This window comes from Ambystoma mexicanum, chromosome 1q (genome assembly GCF_040938575.1).
Source record: "Ambystoma mexicanum isolate Mex_15411 chromosome 1q, UKY_AmexF1_1, whole genome shotgun sequence".
Taxonomy (NCBI): domain Eukaryota; kingdom Metazoa; phylum Chordata; class Amphibia; order Caudata; family Ambystomatidae; genus Ambystoma; species Ambystoma mexicanum.
Genome location: NC_090922.1, coordinates 1,014,235,564 through 1,014,259,378, shown reverse-complemented (window position 1 = coordinate 1,014,259,378; position 23,815 = coordinate 1,014,235,564). Strand labels below are relative to the sequence as shown.

At 45.8% G+C, this 23,815-nt stretch overlaps 1 protein-coding gene across 1 annotated transcript in view; it reads left to right on the top strand.

Annotated features, from left to right (window-relative positions):
* LOC138540423 (calcium-activated chloride channel regulator 1-like) overlaps positions 1 to 23,815 on the top strand; it is a 493,684-nt gene that overhangs the window by 106,370 nt on the left and 363,499 nt on the right. Inside the window, exon 2 of the mRNA XM_069641684.1 lies at positions 13,859 to 13,996. Within this exon, the coding sequence (XP_069497785.1) occupies positions 13,859 to 13,996 (138 nt within the window). The remainder of the gene's footprint in view (positions 1 to 13,858; positions 13,997 to 23,815) is intronic.

Sequence of the window (23,815 nt, the reverse complement as noted above, 5' to 3'; positions counted from 1 at the left end):
TCCTTTTTTATTTATTATTTTCCCCAGACTTTGAAGACATTATTTCCCCGTTTTTATTGTATATATTTGTTTAGGCATATGATATTTTGTTTTATTACATATTTCCCCTGGACTACTTTGAGCATCATTCCCCGTTTATTTTTATACATATTTATGTCAAAAACATTGTTCTGTTTGTTACATTCCACGATTTGTGCAGTTCATTTGTGTGCTGGCCTCTTTGATAGTTCTATTTTCAGCCAGTGCATCTCTCCATTGCAAGTCATGTCTCTTGTGGAGTGCATGCTTGTGTGTTGTTGTTGCTGGGATGATTGTGTATGGCAGGATGCACATGTGCCTGACACGTGGGGGTGGGTCCATCAGACGACTGGGTCTGCACTGTATGTTTACATTAGCATTTACCTGTGCAGTATCACTGTGTGTTTGGCATCAGTGTGGTTGTGGTGGAGGGAGGTGGGCTCACAGTGGGAGTGTTCCATGGTCATGTTCATAGCACATTAGTTTGTCATTGCTGTTTAAAACCAATGTCTTACAGACACGTTCACCAGCATGTGCAGTCGCACAATACTTTCTCTCATGTGTTGCTCAACCTCTACCTCTGGAATGCAGTAATTGGCCATGTTTGCTCTTCCGGAGTGGCAGCACAATTCTCCAGTCTCTGTGAGTCATGTTCTCTCTGACTGCCTTACCATAACCCATGCATGTCCCTCTCATGTGATGGTACCCTAACAGGTATTTTGCCACCCAGGTCACTCATGCTCAGGCTATGACATGCCCGGCCATTGTTTGTGGATCTTGCAACAGCTTTTGGTAGGTTTGCTTCTGTCGTGGGCGCACATTCAGTCATTGTGTTTTGATGCCTTGGCAATGTGCCATGGGCAACATGCATATGTATTTGCATTCACTTGTCACATGTGTATGGTGGGGGCTGAGGTCTGGAAGGGTGTGTGAGCAGATGCTCCACTCATGGATGGACCTCTGATTATTCCAGTTGGTCGTAATTGCGTACTACATTTTGGTGTTGCACTTCATGGTGCTGTCAGACCACAGAAGTTCAGGTGAGCTGCAGATATGCATTGTACTGGTATTGTGGGAGGCTGTCAGGGAGGTTCCTGGGGGGGTGTCACAGGTTAAGGGGGGCTGGGGTGGTGACGTGTCCGGAGGAGGGCTGGGAGGTGGTGTCCAGTCTGAAGGGGGCTTCCTGTGGTGGGTGTCACAGGTGTGGGGGCTGTGGGCTGGTGTCCAGTCTGAAGGGGGCTGCCTGTGGGGGGTGTCACAGGTCAGGGGGTTGGGGGTGGTGTCCAGTCTGGAGGGGGCTGCCTGTGGGGGGATGAGAGGTGAGGGAGGCTGTGGGTGGTGTCCAGTCTGGAGGAGGCTGCCTGTGGGGGGGGGCACAGGTGAGGGGGGTTGGGAGTGGTGACGTGTCTGGAGGAGGGCTAGGAGGTGGTGTCCAGTCTTGAGGGGGTTGCCTCTGGGGGTGTCACAGGTGAGAGGGGCTCGGGGTGGTGTCCAGTCTGGAGAGGGCTGCCTGGGGGGTGTCACTGGTGAGGGGGTCTAGGGGTGGTGTCCTGTCTGGAGGGGGCTGACTATGGGTGGTGTCACAAGTGAGGGGGGTTGGGAGTGGTGTCTGGATGGGGCTGCCTGTGGTGGGTGTCACAGGTGAGGGGGGTTGGGGTGTGGTGTTCAGTCTGGAGGGGGCTGCCTGGGGGGTTTCACAGGTGTGGGGGGTTTGGGGGGGTGCAGTCTTTAGGGGGGCTGGGACGTTTCCAGTCTAGAGGGGGCTGCCTGGAGGGTGGCACAGGTGTGGTGGGCTGGGGGGTGGTGTCCATCCTGCAGGGGGCTGAGGGGTGGTGTCCAGTCTGGAGGGGGCTTCCTGTGGGGGGTGTCATAGGTGAGGGGAGCTGGTGGGTGGTGTCTAGTTTGGAGGGGGCTGCCTGTGGGGCGTGTCACAGTGAGGGGGTCTGGGAGTGGTGTTCAGTCTGAAGGGGGCTTCCTGTGGTGGGAGTCACAGGTGAGGGGCTGGGGGTGGTGTCCAGTTTGGAGGGGGCTGCCTGTGGGGGGTGCCACAGGTGAGGGTGGCTGGGGGTGGTGTCAAGTCCAGAAGGGTCTGCCTGTAGGGGGGTGTCACAGGTGTGTGGGTCTGGGTGGTGGTGTCCAGTCTGGAGGGGGCTGGGGGTTGTGTCCAATCTGGAGGGGGCTGCCTGTTGGGGGTGTCACAGGTGAGGTCAGCTGGGGGTGGTGTCTAGTCCAGAGCGGTCTGCCTGTTGGGGGGTGTCACAGGTGATGGGGGTTGGGGGTGGTGTCCAGTCTGGAGGGGGCTGCCTGGGGGGGTGTCACAGGTGAGGGGGGCTGGGGTAGTGTTCTGTCTGGAGGGTGGTTTCCAGTCTGGAGGGGGCTGCCTGTGGGGGGTATCACATGTGAGGGGGGCTGGGTGGTGTCCAGTCTGGAGGGGGCTGCCTGTGAGGGGTGTCACAGGTGAGGGGGCTGGGGTCCAGTCTGTAGGGGATGCCTGTGGGGGGTGTCACAGGTGAGAAGAGCTTGGGGTGGTGCCTGGCCTACAGTGGTTGATATGCAGTAGGAGGGTATGCGGACATGATGGGTGCCGAGGGTGTAGGGGGGATGTTTTGGTAAGGGGTGTTGCCTCCACTTACGAGGTGGGCACACCTTATCACTGGGGTGCAGCCTGGCATTGGGAGGGAGGGCACACAATTTTGCTGGAGTGCAGCCTGGCATTGCGAGGGAGGGCACACGATTTTGCTGGAGTGCAGCCTGGGCTTGCGAGGGAAGGCACACGTTTCCTCTGGGGTGCGGCCTGGGTTTGCAAGTTGAGGGGTGTGATTTCACTGGGGTGTCCCTGGGCTTGCGAGGGAGGGCACATGTTTTCTCTGGGGTGCAGACTGGGCTGGCGAGACGAGGTGTGCAATTTTGCTGGGGTGCGGACTGCGGTTGTGAGGTGAGGTGCGCAATTTGACTGGGGTGTGGGCTGGGCTTGCGAGGGAGGACACATGTTTTCTCTGGGGTGCGGCCTGGGCTTGCATGGCATCCAATTTTGGTGGGGTGCAGCCTGGCCTTGCGAGGTGAGATGCGTGATTTCGCTGGGATGCAGCTTGGGCTCGCGAGGTGAGGCACGCCTTCTCACAGAGGTAATGGTTGCTGGCCCATGGTTGTTGAGGAGTCTTGTACTGTGTTAGTCCTTTTGCTTGCGTTTTTCTGGGCTTGGGGGGTGTTCAATCAATCAATCAATCAATTTATTTGTATAGCGCTCTATCACTCAAGGCATCATGGTGCTCAAACAACTGATAGCCAGTATAGATGTAAACGAAACCCAGGTGTCAAAGGGGGTAAGTATCTCTTGAGTTTTATCTAAAGAGAAACGTTTTGAGATGCTTTTTGAAGGATAAGAAATCCTCAATTTTTCTCAAATTTTCTGGCAACGAATTCCAAAGCCTGGGGCCGGCCACTGAAAAGGCACGGCCACCCAAACGTTCTTTCCTGAACTTGGGTATCTGACGGAGTGCTGCATTAGAGGATCTCAAAGAATGCACCGGGCTCTATCTAACCACTTTCTCCTGGATGGGCAAGTATCCATTTCCACCTAGTGCATAATTCAAAGCGCCTTAAACTGTGCATGAGCCTCTACAGGTACCCAATGGACAGATTGTCTAGCCTTTGTTGCTCCTGCTCTGTCTGGCAAGTGGGTAACCAAGCACACTGCTGTGTTTTGCAGCACCTGCAGGCGCTGCATAAGAAAGGCAGGCTGTGCCAGGTAAACAGCATTACAATAATCCAGAAGACCCATTAACACAAGCTGCCACTACTTGAGCATGGAATGTATCTTAAATAAACGGGAGGACTTTCTTTAGCTGTTTGAACTTAACAAAGCCTGCACCATACACTGAGTTAACCTTGCACCTCTATAGACAGGGATTCCAAAGCTTTACACCTAAATTACAAACTGTCTTGGAAAGCTTAGGTAACAGGCCCAATGATGCGGGCCAAAAAGCATCGGACCATCCATCAGCAGCCCCTGGAGTGCCCGAAATCAGAATCTCTTTCTTCCCGCCATTCAACTTGAGCCAATTTGACTCCATCCAGACCCCGACGGCTTCCAGGCAGTTTTATAGCTTATCTCTTACATCACTCTGCTTAGTGTCTAGTCTAAACAGCATCTCTGTGTCATCTGCATATGAGAAGACTCTAAAGCCCAACAGATGAATCAAGATCAGCAAAGGGTGAATATATACATTGAAAAGCAGGGGAGAATGAGCCGAACCCTGCGAAACACTGCAGGAGACCGAAACTGGAGAGGAGCGGTAGGGGTGAAGAGAAACTATCTGTAAGCGAGAGTTCAAGAAAGCATGAAACCAATCCTGTGCTGCCCCAGCAAATCCTGCCTCCTCTAGCCTTGCCATATATATTCCATGATCAATGGTATACAAAGCGGCCAACAGGTCCAAAAGAATGAGACCTGTCATGCAGCCCTCGTCCCTGATCATGGTAAGATCATCCAAAACCGATACCACAACTGGTTTGGTTCCCATCAAGGAGCGAATGCCTATTTGGAAGCTATCTAAGATGTCTTGACTTTCCAAGAAAGTTCTCAATTGGGGGGTCACTAATGATTCCAAAACCTTCATAGGAAAGGGCAAGAGTGAAATAGACCGATAGCCAAAATCAGAGAATCAAGTGATGACTTTTTTAGCAATGGAATAACTAAAGCCTCTTTGAGCTTAGACGGAACTACGCCCCACTAGAGACAAATTTACTGCAGCAGCCAGTGTGTCATAAAACTCCATCGGCGCTGCTTTAAACAGTCTCAGTGGAAATGGATGTAAGGGCAAAGCCGATTTAAGCTTTGCAATTTAGGGGATCTACCTTTTTTCCGGCCGACAGCATAGGGATGTCAACTTTCAACGTTCACGTAATGTGCTTTGGGCGTTCCAAACACAGCGTGTTGTTACTTGCGTGACGGCTAGCAATGTGTCTTAAAATCCATGAATACACCTGGCACGTATATATTTTTTCTGCACCACCACTCGCACATGTTTCTAATCGCCGCACAGACCTTGCACCATTTCTGCGCCCCATTCCATGAATCGGGCCCATAGTGTCGCTGAGATAACCACTGCAGTTAATTCACTGCTGTCGGTTTACATCTTTTGAAGTGTTCATGTATAAGGTCTTGATAGCAACCGACACTGTTGTGTTGCTGTACTGGTTTTGTGCCTTCTACCTGGTACGGTATTTGAGCTCACTGGATAGTATAATCAGGCTACAGGCCTGATCGCGGGAGGAGTGCAGGGGAACGTCCTCCTGTCTCCTGGTCCGCTCGAAGACTGGCTGGCTCTAGGAGCAGTGCATGCTTTGTGCGCGTCGTCTCGTGAAATTTCGTTGGGCTGGGTCTCGTGAGACAGGTTCCTCGGACTAACCCAAACCCCCATCTATATTTTTGCATTAAATAAATTATGGTTACATATGCGGCAAAAAGAAATTTGGGGAAAATTTAATTTGGCAAAATGGGTGATACCCTAGAGTGGTGTGGGTGGATGGATCCATTGTGGGATGAGGCAGGGCTCTTCTGAGTCATCTTGCTAAATGGAGAGGGTGGTGTGAGGACTGCTTATAGTTGAACTATTTGAAAGCAAGTGATTGGCACTTTTAAATGCATGTTATGATGTAGTTCTGGTTTGTTAGGCAGTGAGAAGGACAATAACGTTGGGTCAAACATGTCTTGTAACTCTGTGGGGTGGCATGCAAGACATAGGATGTGTCAGGGAATGTTGGTAGTTGCTTTTTTGGAACAGTGTAGTGTGACATCTAAATGAAGTCGAGAAATAGCACATTTTCATATCCACCACTGCCTTTCACCCTTCAAAGGGTGATACAATGATATTCTCCAAACTCAAATAGCAGAGAAACCTGCAGAGCCTAGGTTTGATACCAATCAGTCTTTTTAAAGATAACTGAGGATGAGTAGCCATCGTACTGCTAAACCTGTTAAGGATCTTTTTTGTAATCCACAAGATGTATGGGTATTGTGTTTAAAAAAGGGAACATGACCTTACTTCAGTGCTACCACTCAATAACATTCTGTTAAGGTGATGGGTAAATTGAGGAATGGTGCCTTAAGGTTCGTATACTTTCAGATGTGCCTTATTGATTTCAAACACGTTTGGTTACAGTAGGCAAGTGCCATAATCAATCCCCGATCATTGGGACGGGTACAGGAGGTTGGCATTCGTGGACTTATAGAACATTGTGGGAAACCTTAAAGGTTTTGGGATTGGATGAGAGTTTGCTAAATCTGAAAATTAAACTTAAGTGTGATCTTAATAGTTTGCTTAGGACAGGTTTGTGTGCTAGTCTCATTACTTTTCTCTCTACATTGATCTGGAGAGAGACCAATAAAGGCATCCACAGACATCCCAATAATGGGAGAAAAGACCTTCCCCTCGTGCTCTACATGCTGGATACATTCAACGAGAGCGCCCCAAAGGACTGTCACCAAATTCACTATACCTGTGGCAGCCAGGAAACTGTCCCTGTGATGTTGATGTGTACACAAAGTCCACCAAGAGAGTGCTCTTTCCGAACAGAAGGAAATTAGAAGGGAGTACTTTGACTACCTACAGCTAAAGTTTACTGAAAATCTGTCATGGAAAGACCATAGAGTAAAGCTAACAATATGTGCTGCACAAGACAATGTTACCTATTACAGCTTTACAGGTGCGTAGAGGGATACATTCCAAGAATAGCTTTTGCAGTATATAAGGCCAAGCCTCTGGATATGATAAGGCTAGGGAGCAGAATTTGGGGTATGACCCATAGAAAGAAAACGAAATAGCAGAAACTACATTTCTGAAAAAAAGTATACTAATGGTTGCTGTGATCGCACCTAAAGATTTTTTCTACTTAGAAATGAGAATGACTAATATATATGTGGTGACATATTTATCCCTTATTAGAACCCGGCCAGGGAGGTGTGGCGGCCTCCCAGCCAATGGGGAGGCTCAGAACGCGGGCGTTACCAGATGGTAATCCTGCCCATCTAAGCCTCCTCAGGGCTGGTGGTCGGCATCTCCCCTCACCCGGGATTTGTCTGCTCCCGATCTGTGACACGCCGCCATGGAAAGGCCCTTCTCCTTTCCATGGTGGCCATTTTTTTTGTTTCCATTTTTTTCTATTTTTTGAATGTCCGCCATGAGAAGGGAGAAGGGGCTACCTCCTCTCTTTCCATGGTGGTCATTTTGTTTGTTTACTTTTTTAACTATTTCCAATGGCCACCATGGAAATGGAGAACGGACTACGTTCTCCCGTCCTTGGCAGATATTTTTTGTTTTATTTGTTGCAAAAGGTGCAATGAAGAAAATCTCTTTTAGTACCCTGGTCCAACGGCCCGGGGTACTAATAGCAATAGCAATAGTAATAATCCCCTCACTGGGGCTGTAACTATGGGCCACTGGGAATTACCTGGCTTAGTAATGCCTCCCGGCTCATTGATTATTGCTTAATTAATCTTTGATTGATCGAACAAACGCAGGGATCGTATCTCTCCAGGACTGAAAGCTCTGCACTGGCTCCCAGTGGCTGCAAGGATTAAGTTCAGAACACTCTGCATTGTCCACAAGGCCTTCTTGGGTTTGGGGCCTAAATACCTTCAACTCTCTCTTCCTAATTTTCTTCCTTCTCGATCTCTCGCTCATCTGCCTCCAACTCCCTCAGGGTCAGTCACTTCTCCAAGCAACAGTTGGTGGTAGATCACTTTCTTTGGCCGGGGCCTCCCTATGGAACAGCCTCCCTGCCCCCCTGAAACTTGAGGAGAACCATTTACGGTTACGGAAGCACCTCAAAACCTTTCTTTTTGCTTCTGCTTTCTCTCCTCCTCTCCCCTGCTGATTTCCTTGCTGATCATGAAACTGTACTGGTTTACCTGGCCACCCTCCGATCCTGGACCCAGGTCCCCTTCTGCGCCAGTTGCACACCAGCACTGCCCTCCTGGCAACCCCCGCACTTGGGGACTGTTTTCTGTAACCCTACAGTCCCACCACCAGCACGTGACACCTGATGCCTGCACTTACCCTTTACCCTTGCACTTGCCACCTGCTGGCCATACTTTTCTATTGTTATTTATTCTATTATCCTATGTACTGCACTGACCCCTACCTCTTCCCCCCTGCACTTTCCCCTTCCCCCTTCCCATGCACTTGCTGGATCTGAATGACACCAGCCCTAGTAGGATCGTTGTCTGTCGTTCCTCTGTTCCCTCTCCCTTGCCTCGTCGCACCTTGAAACACTTGTGTATAGGCGCGTTATACTTGCCATATCATATCATATCATATCATTGGTAATTTTGTAGACTCTGGCTACATGCCTATGCCGTAGAAGTATAGATGCCATTTGTCCACATGATGTGGGTACCCATAAACCATAAAAAGTAAAACGGTAAAAATCATTGGGATGCCCATATCAATATGAGGGAAGGCAGAACAACGCTTGTTGGCAAGTACACCATTAAAAAAGTTCTCAACCAGATTATGAATGGGATACTCTTCTCCAAAGTGAAAAGTGTGCAACCTGTTAATAACCATCTTCTGTTAAAGAACGTCTTTGGGGGTAAAGCATAACTAGAGTAAAGGATATTTGGTTGATTAATGACAAATATCCTTTTAGCAAGATGGAATTAGCACTCTTTGTGGAACGTTCTTATTGGCTCAGTCAATAAGGCACAGGGATTCCATATACATTCTGTGCACTAATGCCTGGCATTAATTTGGATCCCTAATTCCAGATTGGCTGGGCTAAGTGGAAGGCTCCTTCTTGGGGTGCTGATTGCCATTACGTCGCCCCCACACTGCCTGACTCGCTAGACACCACCCGCCCCTGTGCTCCCCGCCAACCTGTAAAGCTGTACCCCTCCTCTGTGCCCCTCTGTATCCTACCCCCGCTGTATATTTGTTCTGTTGTTACCCCTGAAAATCGCTCCCTTATGCATCTGTACTGTTGTATACCTGTAAAGTGCTCCTTTGCTACTCGAAGCTACGTCCACGCTCAATAAATACCATATTAGTACCCAGGCGAGAGACAATCAGAATGCAACAAGTATTCTGATTGGCTCTCGCCAGGTCCCTACCCGGCCGGGAATCCCTCCGTCGGGATTCCACAGCCTTTGTCCCCAGCGGGGGGTGTGGCAGCCCCTCAGCCAATGAGGAGGCTCGAAGCGGGGCCATCCCCGCTCCGAGCCTCCCCATGGCTGAGAGGCTGCCTTCGCCCCCCGCCGTGGACTCGGGTAAGTCTTTTATTTTATTTTTTTTATTTTTCCTTCCCCTCCCTCCCACCCGCCCCCCCAACTTACCTTCTTGATCCTGCGTCCCCGGCGGGGGACGAGGAAAGCCTCCAGCCGTGTGGAGACTCGGCGGCTGGGGGCGTCCCTCGTCCCCCGCCGGGGACGCAGGTACTTTTTCTCCCCCCCCCGTTAAATTTCCACCCTCGCAACCCCACTTACCTTTTATTTTATCCTTTTTCGGGAGCGGACGCGCTGGGAACACTTGTGTTCCCAGCGCGTCTGCTCCCGATGGCCGCAGTGGAAAGGGAAAACGGACTCCGTTTTCCCTTTCCATGGCGGCGGCCATTTTCTTGGTCGTTTTTTTTTCTGTCCCAAAACGCCACAGCGTTGAAACGCTGCAGCGTTTCGGGACAGAAAAAAATAGCTTTTAGTACCCCGGTCACGCAAATTTTGCGGCCCGGGATACTAATAGCAATAGTACCCTCACGGCGGGGGCATTACCGACTCTGGTTGCTTAAATAATACAGGGCCTTTTTTCTGCCCCTTCTGTGACCCTTACCTCTCATGCCCTGCTCCTTCTTGCTAAATTGACAATCTGCTTCTTGTCCCCAGCAAATGCAGGTGTATCCTTCTTCTAGCTCCCACAGGGCACTTCGTGTGTTCACAGTGCTACGTTTCCATAGCTACACAGCAGCACATCATATTCACTGGAAGCAGCTTTTATGGCATTAGTACCGCAGCCCGTTAGACCGGGGTACTAATTGCATTTCTTTCTGTTCCAAAACCCTGCCGGGCTTCGGGACAGCAAAAAAGAAAATTGTATAAAATGGCCGCCGGGAAAGGGAAAAGGTAGCCCGTTTTCCCTTTCCATGGTGGCCATCGAGAGCAGGCGCGCTAGGAACATAAGTGTTCCCAGCGCGTTTCCTCCTGAGAAAAGAAGAAAAAAGAAGGTATGTGGGGTTCAGGGGGCAGGGAGGGGATAGTTGCAGGGGAGGGGGTGGAGGCAACAAAAACATACCCGAGTCCCCGGCGTGGGACGAAGGCAGCCTCCAGACTTGGGGAGGCTCAGAGCGGGGATTGCCCTGTTTTGAGCCTCCTCATTGGCTAAGGGCTGCTACGCCCCCCGCTGGGATCAAACGCAGGCACGTATGTGCGTGTGAGGGATTCCCGGCCGGGTAATGCCCCAGCGAGGGCCAATCAGAATGCTTGTTACATTCTGATTGACCCTCGCCAGGTACTAATTTCCCATAAAGCCAGCATGACAAGGTTACATTTCCTAATACGCTTGTTAAAAAGATTTAATTAAGCAGTGTACGTTTACCCATTTGGCGTCACATCCCAATTTGACTCAAGCTCTGGAAGTCAAAAAAATGTACGTCTACGTGAATATAACTTATATTTTATTAATACGCGTTTTTTTTTAAAGTTATGAGTATTCTGCAGCCTCTTTTCATGTACATCAAAGTTGATTTTAGCATTTGATATTATATTGGTGTGCGGTTCGACACAGAATAAACATTTCATTGATTGATAGTGCTCTACGATTACACTCCTGGAGCTGGATTTACCAAGTATGATCTCTTCTTAGCAAAGAGCACAATGCTCAAAATAAATGCGATTTGAAAGTGCACACACAGGGCCCACGAGCAGCGTGCAGCATAATTTATATGGGGCAGGTCACGCTGCCCCGTGCTAATGCTGTCAGCACGTAGCAAGGGTCACATTTGAGACCGGTTGCAAGGGGTCCAGCCCCCTAGCAGCAGAACACAATCCGTATATGCTACAAGATATGAAGGTCCCCATGGAGGATTCCTGTGCCCATCCTTTCCTGCTTGCAATGTGTTATGTTTACACTGGACAAGTGCTCTAACTCCGTAACCACGTTCACAGGGCCTGATTGACTAGTGCCATCATTGGTCGGCCGTATGGGATTGCAACAACCCGCTGTCAGAGTTATCATGCTGGATCAAAGTGAGGGATTTAACTAGGATGGCAGGCCATTTCCATCCTGGTATGGCCGTTTGTCAGTTGGCATAATTGCCATTACCAGCCTGGGGAAACATTCGGGGTGCTTTTGGCTTTCTTTTACAGGGAAAAAACAACTTGCATGCAGAGTGCAAGCCGCTTTTCTATCAAATGAAAATAACACTCAAAATGGCTGCTGTTGAAATGGCAATTTGAGCTTGCAGAGGAGTCAATTTTTCATGTTTTCCGCTGGTCTAGGTGTGTTGCCAAGGCATTAGTACATGAGCTGATGGTGGGTGACGACCAGTAGTAGAGACAGGCAAGTCATCTTTTTTATTAGAAGTGTGGCAGAAGGTGGGATGGTTGGTTAGGAGGAAGAGGATGGTAAGACAAGAGCTGGATCAGCCAACAGGCACTTAGAACATGGACTTTCATCATCAAGTACAGCTCCCAATCCGAGCGATCTCATTGGCCACACATTCATCCCTGATGCTCATTTCCTTTACAGGTTAACACCTTTCCAGGCCCCAGCCCTTTACAGTCAAATTCCAAGTAAAACAAATCACCCGCATCATCCTCATGCATTGACTATGATCCCAAATACAAGCTGTGCATTAGAGCCTTACCTCCAGAATGTCGGCACGTTGAAAAGGCGTTGAAAAGTAGTAATTTTGCGTAAATATTGGGGCAAGCCCTGTGCTCTGAAAACTAAAACTAACAGGGACTATCCCTAACTAGCTCAGTAAGTATCACCCCAACACCAAACAACTCTAAAATCGTCAAACTCAGAAACCCTGACAGTTTCCACAGGTAGCTTAAAGGGAATATTTAGCAATTCCACCATCCCTTCAACAGTACTTCCTCAGCTCAACATATATACAAAAAAATACATTTCAGGGAGAAATTGCATGACCCTGGGCAAAGCTGTGTGGAACTATCTCTGCATCTGACCTCTTTCATAGATGCACTCTTTCGTAGATGCCCTACAAACTAAGAAAACTGGACAACCTATTTAAAAGTGACAATTTCTGAGCACTGGCTGTTGAACCCCTGTACCGAAAGGGGAGTCCCTTTCTCAAAACCCCAGCCTCTAAAATACAGGTGACTTTTTCATCATTCAGGGAAGGGTAATTTCTTCTTAAACAAAACAGACAAGGACAATAAAACCCCTGATCGTTTGCTGTTTTGTGCAGAAGATTGAAATTGCTATTCTATTTGTGGGGTCATATTTGAAGGGCTGATCTAAAATCAATATGCAGTGGTGGGGAGCAGTAGACATATTCCCAGCCTATTCTATGTAGTCAATTCTTCTATAAAGGATCCTGCAACTGACCTAGGGAATCATAACAGTTGTATTGCAGAAGCAGAGAATTGGATGTCAGCAAAACGCCTCCATCTCAATCCTAATAAAAACAGAAGTCATCCTTTTGGCCTCAAGAACAAACTTCACGTTTATGATGCATCTACTGGTTTTTGGTTTATTGACATCTTTGCAACGAAAATAAAAAACTGGCTCATACTGATAATCAGATCTTGGGATGTACTCCCAAATTAACAAAATCACAAAAAAACATAATTTTCTAAACATGCCTACTCTGTAGGATTGCTGCTTATGTGGTGGACACGTTACTATCCCGTTATAGTTTGCACTCATTAATTAGAACATGGATTACTAAAATTCATTGTATCTTGGAATTCCTGATTTCCAACTTGCACACCTACAGAAAGTACTAAATGCAGCAGTCCTTCTGCTGTTCAGACTTTCAAGGTCTGACTCGGTGACTGTCTGCAGCTGTCTCTTCATTGGTTGCCTGTCAAAATGTGGAAATGGTCTGGCAATATGGAGGACAAGGTACCGCTTTATAGACCGGGTTGTACATTGCGCTCAGAGAATCTTTGCCTTAGACAGATCCCCAAATCCAATTTTAGATCTAGGCATGATCAAAGTGTCTCAATAGCTCAATAGGGTTCTTTATGTCTGTAGAACACACTTCTACCTACCATTCGCAAATTGGATAATTATCGGTTTTTCGGTAAGACTTGCTCTTTTGTTTCTGTCACAAGATGTTCCAGTCCGTTTTGTGCTCCGGGCCTTGATGCATGCTAGTCTTCCGTCAGGCGTTATAAATTGGCTCAGAAAATTCCGAAATATTCTTGTAAGAAATCATGGGTCAGCACAACAATAATGTTTTTATGTGTTACACAATTTGTTTAGAGCCCATTCAATGCTTTTTACAGTGTTAATTCAATTCACGCCTGAAAAAAGGTCAGGGGGTGGGGGGTGGGGAGATACCCCATTCATGAACAGGCATATGTCTGATTAGAACTAAGATTGAAGAGATGGGTTTTAATGGCCTTTTTGAAGGAGGCATAGTTGTCAATAAAGCGTTTGGGAGCAGGGAGAGAGTTCCAGATAAGAGGAGCTTGGACTTCGAAGCTTGTGCCGCCAAAACAACTCAGGTTAAATCTTGGCTGGATCAGTGTGGGTGAAATAGATGAACACATATTTCTGGTGGCCGTCTTGCTCTTAGTACGATGTGTATGAGGTGTAATACAAAACTGTCTAATCAGGACAAGAGAGATTCATTTTCTTTTTTCTTTCATTCTTAGGATATGGTCACCGAAGCTTCATTTTACATGTTCAATGCTACAAAAAGAAGATTCTATTTCAGCAATGTGAAGATATTATTACCTGCTAATTGGAAACCAAATCATTATCAAAAACGAAAACATGAGTCGTATGAAAAGGTACAATTTAGAAAAAAATATTGAACGTGTTGAATAAAAGAGCCACCACTATGTTCGTGACTGTGTACTATTTTGAATTTTCAGGTGAGCAAGTCAAAACTTTTCCAATTTGGTGGTTTTTCACCACCATGCATATGTGTAGTTTATCACATGCCGGGTATATAACTAGAAACGCTGTCACACAAACACCTGCAGGAGTCATCCATGGTGTACAGTAAGAAGCTGACTCTGCACTCTGCTTGACAGGGCTTGTTGGTAGTGGTCTTGTCTCCCTAATACAGCAAAATGCCTGCCAAAGATAGAGCTGCCCAGCAGGGACTAACAATTGTGCAGTGAATGCAGGTCCAGAGTTTTTTTTTTCCTTTAAGATATATTTTTTTTATTTTCGAAAGAAACTCAGCAAATGGAATACATCAAGTTTAAAAATAAGTACAGTCAGTTCATGTGTACAATCAAACAGGATATAGCAGGGTATAGCAGACTGGGCAAGTATTCATCAAGACAATCAAGAGAAAGAGAAAGAAATAAAATAGCTTTCAAGAGAACAGAGCGAACAGTAAAGTCAATGAGTGAGTGTGCACAAGGCAAATTAACCCCATCTGCTGTCCCTGAACGCATCCATGTCCCCAGACTGTTTAGAAATGTCCCTCTCATATGTGGACACAGCCAAGAACTCCTCCACCCAGTCATCAATACAGAAGGAAGTGGTTGACTTCCACGCCCTCAGGATCATCTTCTTAGCAATCATACAGCCCTGGAGCAGCCAGATTATTTTACAGAACGGTATTTCTTTCAATGGAGACACATTCCCCAGAATCAAGACAGTTGCTTTCATCGTAATAGTACAGTTCAAAACCAGGCCCATCCACTCACAGACCCCTTCCCAGAGGTTATGGCTCCGTCCTCCTCTGTCATGGCCTTCTTAGTGAAGGTCATGAAGGTGTGAAGGAGCTTCTAAAGGCAGATATTTAGGCTGTGCATTATGGGATGCAGTGTGATTGCAGTTGCGTATCTCTGCCAAGACTAATGGTAGATTCAGTAAGAAAGAAAGGAAACTAAAAGACACTAGGCATAGTTTTATGCCTGTTCAGAAGCTCATTTTATTTTACACATATAAACCTAGGAGAAGGCACACAATAAAGAATTCCAGGCATTTCAAGAGAGTGCAGTTTCACTTTCACTCTCACATTTTGAGAACTTTGCAGGACTCGAGAATTGTGAGAGCATTCCAAGCAGATAAACGGATTGAGTCCCAGAGTGTGGATGCGTGACAAGAGACTGATTGTTTGCAGGTCCTCTCTTTACGGGCGAGTTATGATGTGAGCTGGTTGGTCGATTTGCTGTGCAAGGAGTGTATGCCACAAGATATGTGGTGCTTGGCGGCTAGGTATGCTGGTGCACTACATGTCACTGACTTGTAGGTGATACATGCAGCCTTGGACAGTATGCTGGCCTGGAGAGGAAACCAGTGTAGTTTCCTTAGGATGGGGTGATTCAGTAATATTTCTGAATACCCATAATGAGGCGTGCTGCAGCATGGTGACATGTTTTTATGGGAGCAAGGGGAGAGGCTCGGAACCCGCTCAGGAGGGCATTTCCCCCATCGATGTGCAAGACCACAAGGGCCTGCACTACATTCTGAAATTGCTGCGGCAGGATGAAGGGTTTGATTTTGCGATGGTTGGAGATTTGGAGCTAGGTCATTTGAACCTGCTCGGCTATGTGTTTCTGGTAGGTCAGGCTACTGTCAATAGTGAAGCCTAAGGATGTTAATGAACCTGAGAGTTGCAGATCAAATCCTTTTAGGCACATGTTATTAGTTGCTGTTTATAGCAGGGGCAGACTGATGAGGTTTGAGGTAGGCAGTCACCATCCAGGACTGGATGATGACTAAGTAATCATGGAAAAGGCTAATGTCCTGTGGGCTTTTTACTCGCATGTATACCCGAGTATCATCTATGTATTGGTGGATGGCTATATCGGCATCTTTGATCAGGGTGCCCAGAGGCTGCATGTAAAGGTTAAAGTGGAACAATGAGAGGATGGAGCTTCAGGGGACTCCATGGGAGACTGGGATTTTGGTAAAATACAATTTGTTCTCCTGGACATCTTGGTGTTTATCTGAGAAGTAGTGGGTAAACCTAGTTCAGCACATTGCCAGTTAATCCCATCCTGTCAGCGAGGTGAGACCAGTCTTTATGGTATCTGGGAATACACCTTCAGTGAGGGAGGCCTTAATGAAGCTGTGGAGTGCATCAACGGCTGTGCCCATCAACTCTTTAATGATGGAGGTCGGGTTTATATCATCAGAGTAGGAGGTAGGTTTGAGGGAGACAAGCATTTCCAAGAGGGTCAGGGGGAGAGAGGGGAGAGAGGCGAGAATTCAGCTTAGATGGGCAGTGTGCATGCTGCGGTGCAGGGGGCAGTAATGCTGGGAGAGGCTGATTCAATAAACCTTTGGTTTTTGTCTATTTTTTCAATGTCCAAGTTGTTTACTCAGTCCCATTTTGTTGGAAGTTCGGGTTGGGTGAGGGATTCCTACAGTGTTTAACTACTTTTAAGACAGGTTTTCTTTTGTTAGCGAATGCTGGAGTAGTAAGCTTTCCCCCAGAGGCTCAATGTTTCCCGAGCCCAGATACTCTTTAGGCTTGACTATTGCAATAGCCTCCTCCTGAATCTACCTTCTTTCACTCTGCGACCCCTCCAGCTACTCCAGAATAGGGCAGCAGGACTCATCCTTTTCCCTAAACCCAGCGACCACATCTCTCCTGCCCTAAAAAGTCTTCACTGGCTCATTGTTGCTAAACGGATTAAATTCAGATCCCTCTGCATCATCCACAAGGCTGTCTGGGCCCAGGGACTACACTATCTTGAACTTTATCTTACTAAAAACTCTCCCTCTAGACCTCTATGTTCCTCTGGCACCAACTATCTGTGTGTAAAGCGTTTTGCTAAACAGAGGGCAGGAGGTCGATCGCTTTTCTCTGCGGGCTCCCTCGTATGGAACAGCCCTTCTTGTTCCCTTCACTACGTCACATCTCTCCTCACTCATCAATCTCTCCCTCTGTTTCATAATTTCCAACTACCACCCTGTCTCTTATCTCTTCCACTATTCCAAGGTACACAAGCCCCTCGTGTCTGGAAACCTATGAACTCAATGACTGTCATCAGTGTGGCTTTTGTAGCATCGCACCACAGAAATAGTTGTCACTCATGTCTTGAGCGTTCTCACTACTGTATATTACTAAAAACTGGCCCTCATTACGACCCAGGCGGTAAGTTACCGCCTGGGTCGTACCCTTACCACCATGGCGTAAACTATGTTTACGCCATGGTGGTTGGCGGATTTACCGCCCCATTCCAAGGTGAGTGGGGCGGTAAATCCCCATTTCCCATTTTACCCTTCCCCATTCCCATTTTTGCCCCATAGGGCATAATGGGAATGGGGAAAGGCGCTAATTACGCCACCGTAAATTACGGTGCCGTAATTAGCACCAAGGTCCCTTTGCGGCATGGGTTTTAACGCCTGCAAAAAGCAGGCGTTAAAATCACCATCCCGCTAAGCAATGTTCCCTCTAATTATTTTTCTTTATGTGCGGAACCGGTTGGCTGTTGTGCGCACATTATTTTCCATGTGCGAAACTGACTAATGAGGAAAGACACTTTATGAGCTACCGTCGCAGAACAGAGTTTCGAAAGGAATTCCTCTTCCCAGCCACTGCAATTCTTAAAAAAACTTACAACACTTTTTCCAAACACATAAACTAAAATCAAATATATCATATGTGATTATACAGAAAACTCATCAACCAGTCCAAGCCTTCAATATCTGCCACAGTACCTTGCAAACATACTTCTGTGCGGAGAAAAATGTGTATGCTTTATGCCACTGGAAAATCACTCATTTGTATTACAAAACACAAATATCTCTTGTCATAACTGATGTGGCTATCAAAAAACTCAGAATACATTTGATGGATTAATAGCAGTTAAAAGCACCAGGAGAACGTGCTTCTAATAATTTGTGTAAGGATGATAATTGTATCAGAATAACTTCACCTTAGAAAATGATGATCCAAAATTCCTGTGCCTCTGCTTACTTATCCACATTACGCTCTCCTGTAGATAGTGATAACACCATCCTTAGAGGTAAGACATATGCACCATGCATTTTTACTCCCTAAAAAGCAAAATGTGCCTAACAAAAAAGAGAAACAATGAACATATCATTGCTTCAATCCACAAAGCTCCACTGATATTTTTTCGAATTAGTGAACAGTAGAGCAGTGGCATAGGAAGGAAGGAACTCTAATAATATTAATGCCCAATCTCAAGAGGAATTTTATGGGGAAAGAACATCTTTTTAATAAGCATAAAGTATCCCTATTGGCAAAACTAATAACTTTTTTACTCCCATAAAAATCATTTGACTCCAAGTAGGGAGCAAAAGCTGATTAGAGTCCTGCTTGTAACCCTGACATAGGGAGTGAAATGACAAGGCACATAATAAAGTGTATAGTTTTTCCCACCCTTCCGCACCATAAACCTAGATAAAATTAAACAAGAGCCTTTTTGAGGTTTATTCTGGAGCCATGTTGAAGAAAATCACATATATATGCTTTTTAAGGTAATTGCATCAATTCATCAGAGATACAACCGATTTAGTGCCTTCTTCTGTAACTATGGATCCCTCATCTGTAATTCTTTTTGATCAGTTAGATAAGATGCAGGGATATGCTAGAAACTGCAAAAACAGACCGCATGGCTATATTGAAAAGCCCACAGCAGTTGAGCATAGAAAGAAAAAGAAGGCGCTGTTGTCTAGATTGGTACTAGAATTCCCTATCCTTTAGCAAACATGCAGCACATTTCCTTCAGTGTATTGCTGAAACGTCTGACTTGGTCATTGGAATTTGCCGCTTTGTTCATCCCCCGCAAGGAGTGATGCATCCACTCATACCCTTCACCGGCCCCTGTGCTTGCCTCCAATACTAGTTGATAGACCAGTTGGTCCGATAGCACAGTGAGTAGAGCGGTCGCTTTGCCATCTGTGCAGAGCCTGCTGATGCAGGTTTGAATCCTGGCAGTGCCAAACTCAGCCTTTCATCCTTCTGAGGTCAATAAATGAGCACCACACACCATGGGTAATAATAAGCAGCGCTCCGATGCCTGAGAGTTCGTAGTGCTATATAAATGCAAAATTATTATTATTATAGAGAACTGTAAAAAGTAAAGGATTGTAGCAGTAAACATTCACTGGGATATTGACAGACCCACCATACTTTGCAAGCAAGGCATATTTAAATGACAACATATGATGTGAATTTTAACAATATCATGACTCTGCATGTACACAATTCTTTTGCAGCGCATACAAGATTATTTGCAACATACCCCAACCCACCCTTATATCATTGTGTAGGATTACACAAGGGCTCAGTTGAAACTATTTTTGTATAGAAGCAAGTTAGCATATAATGTGTTACGGTCTATGCCCAAAGAACTATGAACACCTGGAAATGAAGCAGATTTATTTAAAAGCATTTTTCTGTCTAAATATCCGGTGCACTGATAATATGGTCGAGTAATCCCAGGCATAGTCCATACCCATTATCCCTTGTAGGGTAAGTAAATGATATTGCAATGTCGCTCTCTACTTATAGGGTAATGGTAGTAATGCGGAAGTAGGAGACAGTGAGCAACACATTTGTCTTTTCAAAATCTTTATAGGGCAAAATAATATTTGAGTTTTATAATGTGTTAACTTACAAGGGGACCACTTCAAAGCAGTTGCGTGACAGATGTACAAAGAAGAGGAAGTATGAGATTTGGTTACAGATCCAAGTAGCCTGCTTACTTACACCCAGTATCCGATATTTGAGCTGGTAGTTCAATTATGTAGTGGGGGTGACGCTTTTCATAAGGCACAATGACTACCAGACATTCTGGCACGTGAACGTTATTCATGTTACAACAAACATAAAACAAGTGGAGATAGGTATGCGTCTGCTAACCATTCGCAGAGCCAAGAGAGGAAGAGTCAAGGTTGTCCAGTAGTATCTTAATGTACTCTGGGGCAGAAGTTAGAGTCATAAGGGTGTGGTAGAGTCAGGTTTAGGAGTCATAGGTGGGGAGGGAAAATCTTCGGTTAATGTGTGCAGGCATATCTTGGTTAGATTCTTCTATTCGTGGAGCCAGTTTTCATATTAGTTTGTAACCTCTTGTGTGGTATTTTGCTGTTAGGGATTGTAGGTGCCATAGTAGGGTAATTCAAATTAGCAGAATATGAAAACTAGTTGCTTATTTTAAGAAAGAAACTGTCAGGTAATTGCTGTGGCTTGTGCCTTATTAAATCTTTTTGTATAGGTGAGAGTTGTCTGTGTGCGCTGCTAAAAATCTTCTGAGCGGCACCCAGAAGGAAGCTGGGCAAGCGCACATGCGCACAGCTTAGAGGGAACATTGCCGCTAAGGGACCTTGGAATCAGGCGTTAAGGGTCGGCGCCGTTTACGGCGCCGTAAACACCTTAACGCCTGGGTCCTAATGAGGGCCACTGTGTCCATTCTGATCCTTCTTTAATACTTTGCAGCCTTTGATACTGTTGAATATCTGCCTCCTCTCTACTCTTGCTCATCTAGGCTTTCAGGACACTGACAGTTCCTGGATTGCCTCCTGCCTGTCAGGTCATTCATTATCCACATCATGGAACATGGCTACATCATCAGACACTCTACTTCCTGGTGTGGTCTGTCTAGGGTCTGTCCTTGATCCTCTCCTCTTTACTCTCTATACCTCCTCACTGGCCAAACTCATACTGTCCTTTAGCTTCTTATACTATCTCTTCAGTGATGACACCCAGATCTTTTTCTCTTTACCCTACTTTTTCCCAGAACTCTTCTCCAAAATCACTGATGACATTACAGCCATAAGTCACTGCATGCCATGTTGATCTCTCATGTTGAACTCATTGAAGATCAAAGTCATCTGTCTCCCATCCCCTCATGCTCTGCCTTTTTTCCTCTCTCTATCTTTTCTCCCAACACTGTAAGCCTATCCCCCAAGGCTTGCAACCTGGGTATCCCCATTGACAGTGGCCTTAAACTCAAGTAGTTTATCACCCCCTCTGCTGCCAGGTTTCACCGCCCAAACATCTACAAAATTAGACTGCATATGACCTCCCTGCCTGCTAACACCTTAATATCCACCCCCGTCATCAGCTGCCTGGTCTAGTGCTCCAGGCTGCTCATAGGCCACCCCTTCTCCGCCCTCATTCCTTTGTACAAAGCCATCAACTTTGCTGTCTGCATCATCTCCCTTTTTCCCCAATCTGTTTCTACCACCTGCCACCAACTCCAGCTAGGATGGCAATCTATGCACAACTGATCCTGTTTAAACTTCTCCTTTAGTCTATAAATTCACTTATGGCATGTCACTCCACTACTTGTCTGCCTCACATTCTACCATGTGCAGCTATGCTCTACCTTTCTTCGCTTTGCAACCCTTATTCTAACTCATACTTCCTTTCTTTTTCTCTACTTGCTCCCCACTTTGTGATCCTGTTTAGTGGCAAGAAAGGGGACAGGTGATGTTATACAGACCAACCTCTAGATAATCCATTAGGTGGAAGGTGCTAAAAACTCTGTCAAAACGTCCATGACTTCTTGGGTAGTTAACTAAGAATAGCCTAAAAGCGGTCTAAAGCAATGGATCAAAAAAACATTACAGTTAAACATTTAAAATCCCCTGCAAAGGATTCATCTGACCCTTCCTATGTCCTTTGATGGATCAATTTATCCTGGTCAAAGAAGTATGAGGGGCAACACAGACTGTGTCGAAACACATTACCACCCTAAACTCATTGTTTCACCAGCACAGGCAAGATCAAATGCCTAACCTAACAAAAATCCATTATGGTGTCTCTTAATAGTCTTCCCATGGATAATAAATATGGATATTGAAAAAAAATGTATAACAATGGCTGACTTGAGCCTCCAAAATGTTGAAACAGTCAACATAAGTGTGAATTTGGCAAAATTGGAGAAGTGACAACTTTTTACCCCATGTACAGTCTAATGCTTCAGGGGGAAGGAATCTGAAAGCTTATTTCCAAGGCAGTTCAGCTTTGCACATTTTTTGTATTTTTTGTATTTTGTTTAATGTGTTATGGTTTAAAAATATCAACCTTTTACAATGGCATAAAAAAGAAAAAAGAAAAGAAGAAACACATAGTAAATAGAAGAAACAAATAGAAAAGTCAGTAATGAAATAAAAAACAATAAACATTACAGTAAGCTGCAATATTTAATTCAATTAAAAGTCGAATAAAAATTGATTACAATCACCAACGTTGAACACCCCTTATTCTGCAAAACTCAATCAGGCAAATTATTTCATCGAGGACCCTCAATTACCATTGTCAGACAGATGAATGGATATTTCTGCAATCAGTCTACATAAAACAAGTGTTAAGGAGACATTTTCCCACTCAGATCAGGCGGGCCCAGAATAAATCAGCTGAAGGAAGGAGACCCCTGTGGAGTACATTTTTTAAATGGAGAGTTCTAGCTTTCATGAGAAATGAACAGTCCAGAACCAGGTGTTTGAGGGATTCTAAATCAGACAGCTTACAAAATCTACAGGTCAGCAATCGTCCTGCATATTTTAGTCTTCCTGCCAAGCGTTCCAAGGTAGAGAGTTGATTTAGATGGAAACGCAAATAGAGAGTTTGATGTTTGTTGCAAGGAAACAGATGGACATACTGGGACAGCGTGTTTCTCTTCCTGGCAAACATAATGTACTCATTGTCGGTTTTATAGGACCCCAAAGCTTCAACTGTAGCTAGCCATTTCATAGACAACAATTTATTTTTTGTTTGTCCTGATCTGTTGCTCAGTTCTTCTTCTGATGATTGAATATTGTAAAGATCCACCAACCTAGTCTTAAAGGCAATGAGTGATTCAGACGATTTCAGGACAATAACCTTCCCCAAGTCAATGTAGAGAGAGTTTGGTGGGCGGCTGAGAACTTTTGAGAGTTGTCTCCGAAGGGCTCTGTAGTGTAGTGAGGTGAGACCCAACCTGTGCCTTATTACTGATTTAGGAATGTAGTTTGACAGTCCTTGGAGCGTATTTAAGTAAGGGCCTAGGTCAAGCTGCATGATAACCAAACTACACAGTAAAGTTGCTTCCACTTTCGCAAGATAAACTCTGTTGAGAGGGAGCAGTGAGTATGTGCACAGTTGACTGAAAAAGCCTTTTAAGTTGTTTGACCAAGGATCGTGTTTTCTCTCTCAAGATGTTCTGCCATTCAGACTTTTAAGAGCGATTAAGTGTAGCCCAGATATCTAATAATTGAGACCCTTTCCAGTCCATGAACACCAGCCCGGCTGCCAGTACATTGTTTTGGGTTATTTCTTGGTGGTATAAATGACAACCTTAGTTTTTCCCCATTTACCATAAGGTTATTGTTGGTGATGGAGATTTGAGGTAGTTGTTGCTCTGCTGGTCTGCTCTATGAGATGTTGTTGGAGATGCAGTTCTAAGATCGAGGGAGATGACTCTAAAATGGGAGAGAGATGTTTGGCGGTGGGTTAGGAGAGACGCTTTTGACTTTGAGAGAGGAAGCTTGGAAGAGATCGAGAGCTCTCAGATGTCTGATATAGATATTGAAGAGGGCAGGGGCCAGGACACAGTCCTGTTTGAGAACCACAAAAGTTTGAACTGGACCACATTCCATGCCCACCTTTGTTATTTTTACTCTAAGCTTGGTACATTTGTGCAGAGTGGCCAACAACTGATACCACTTAAAAGGCACACCCGAGT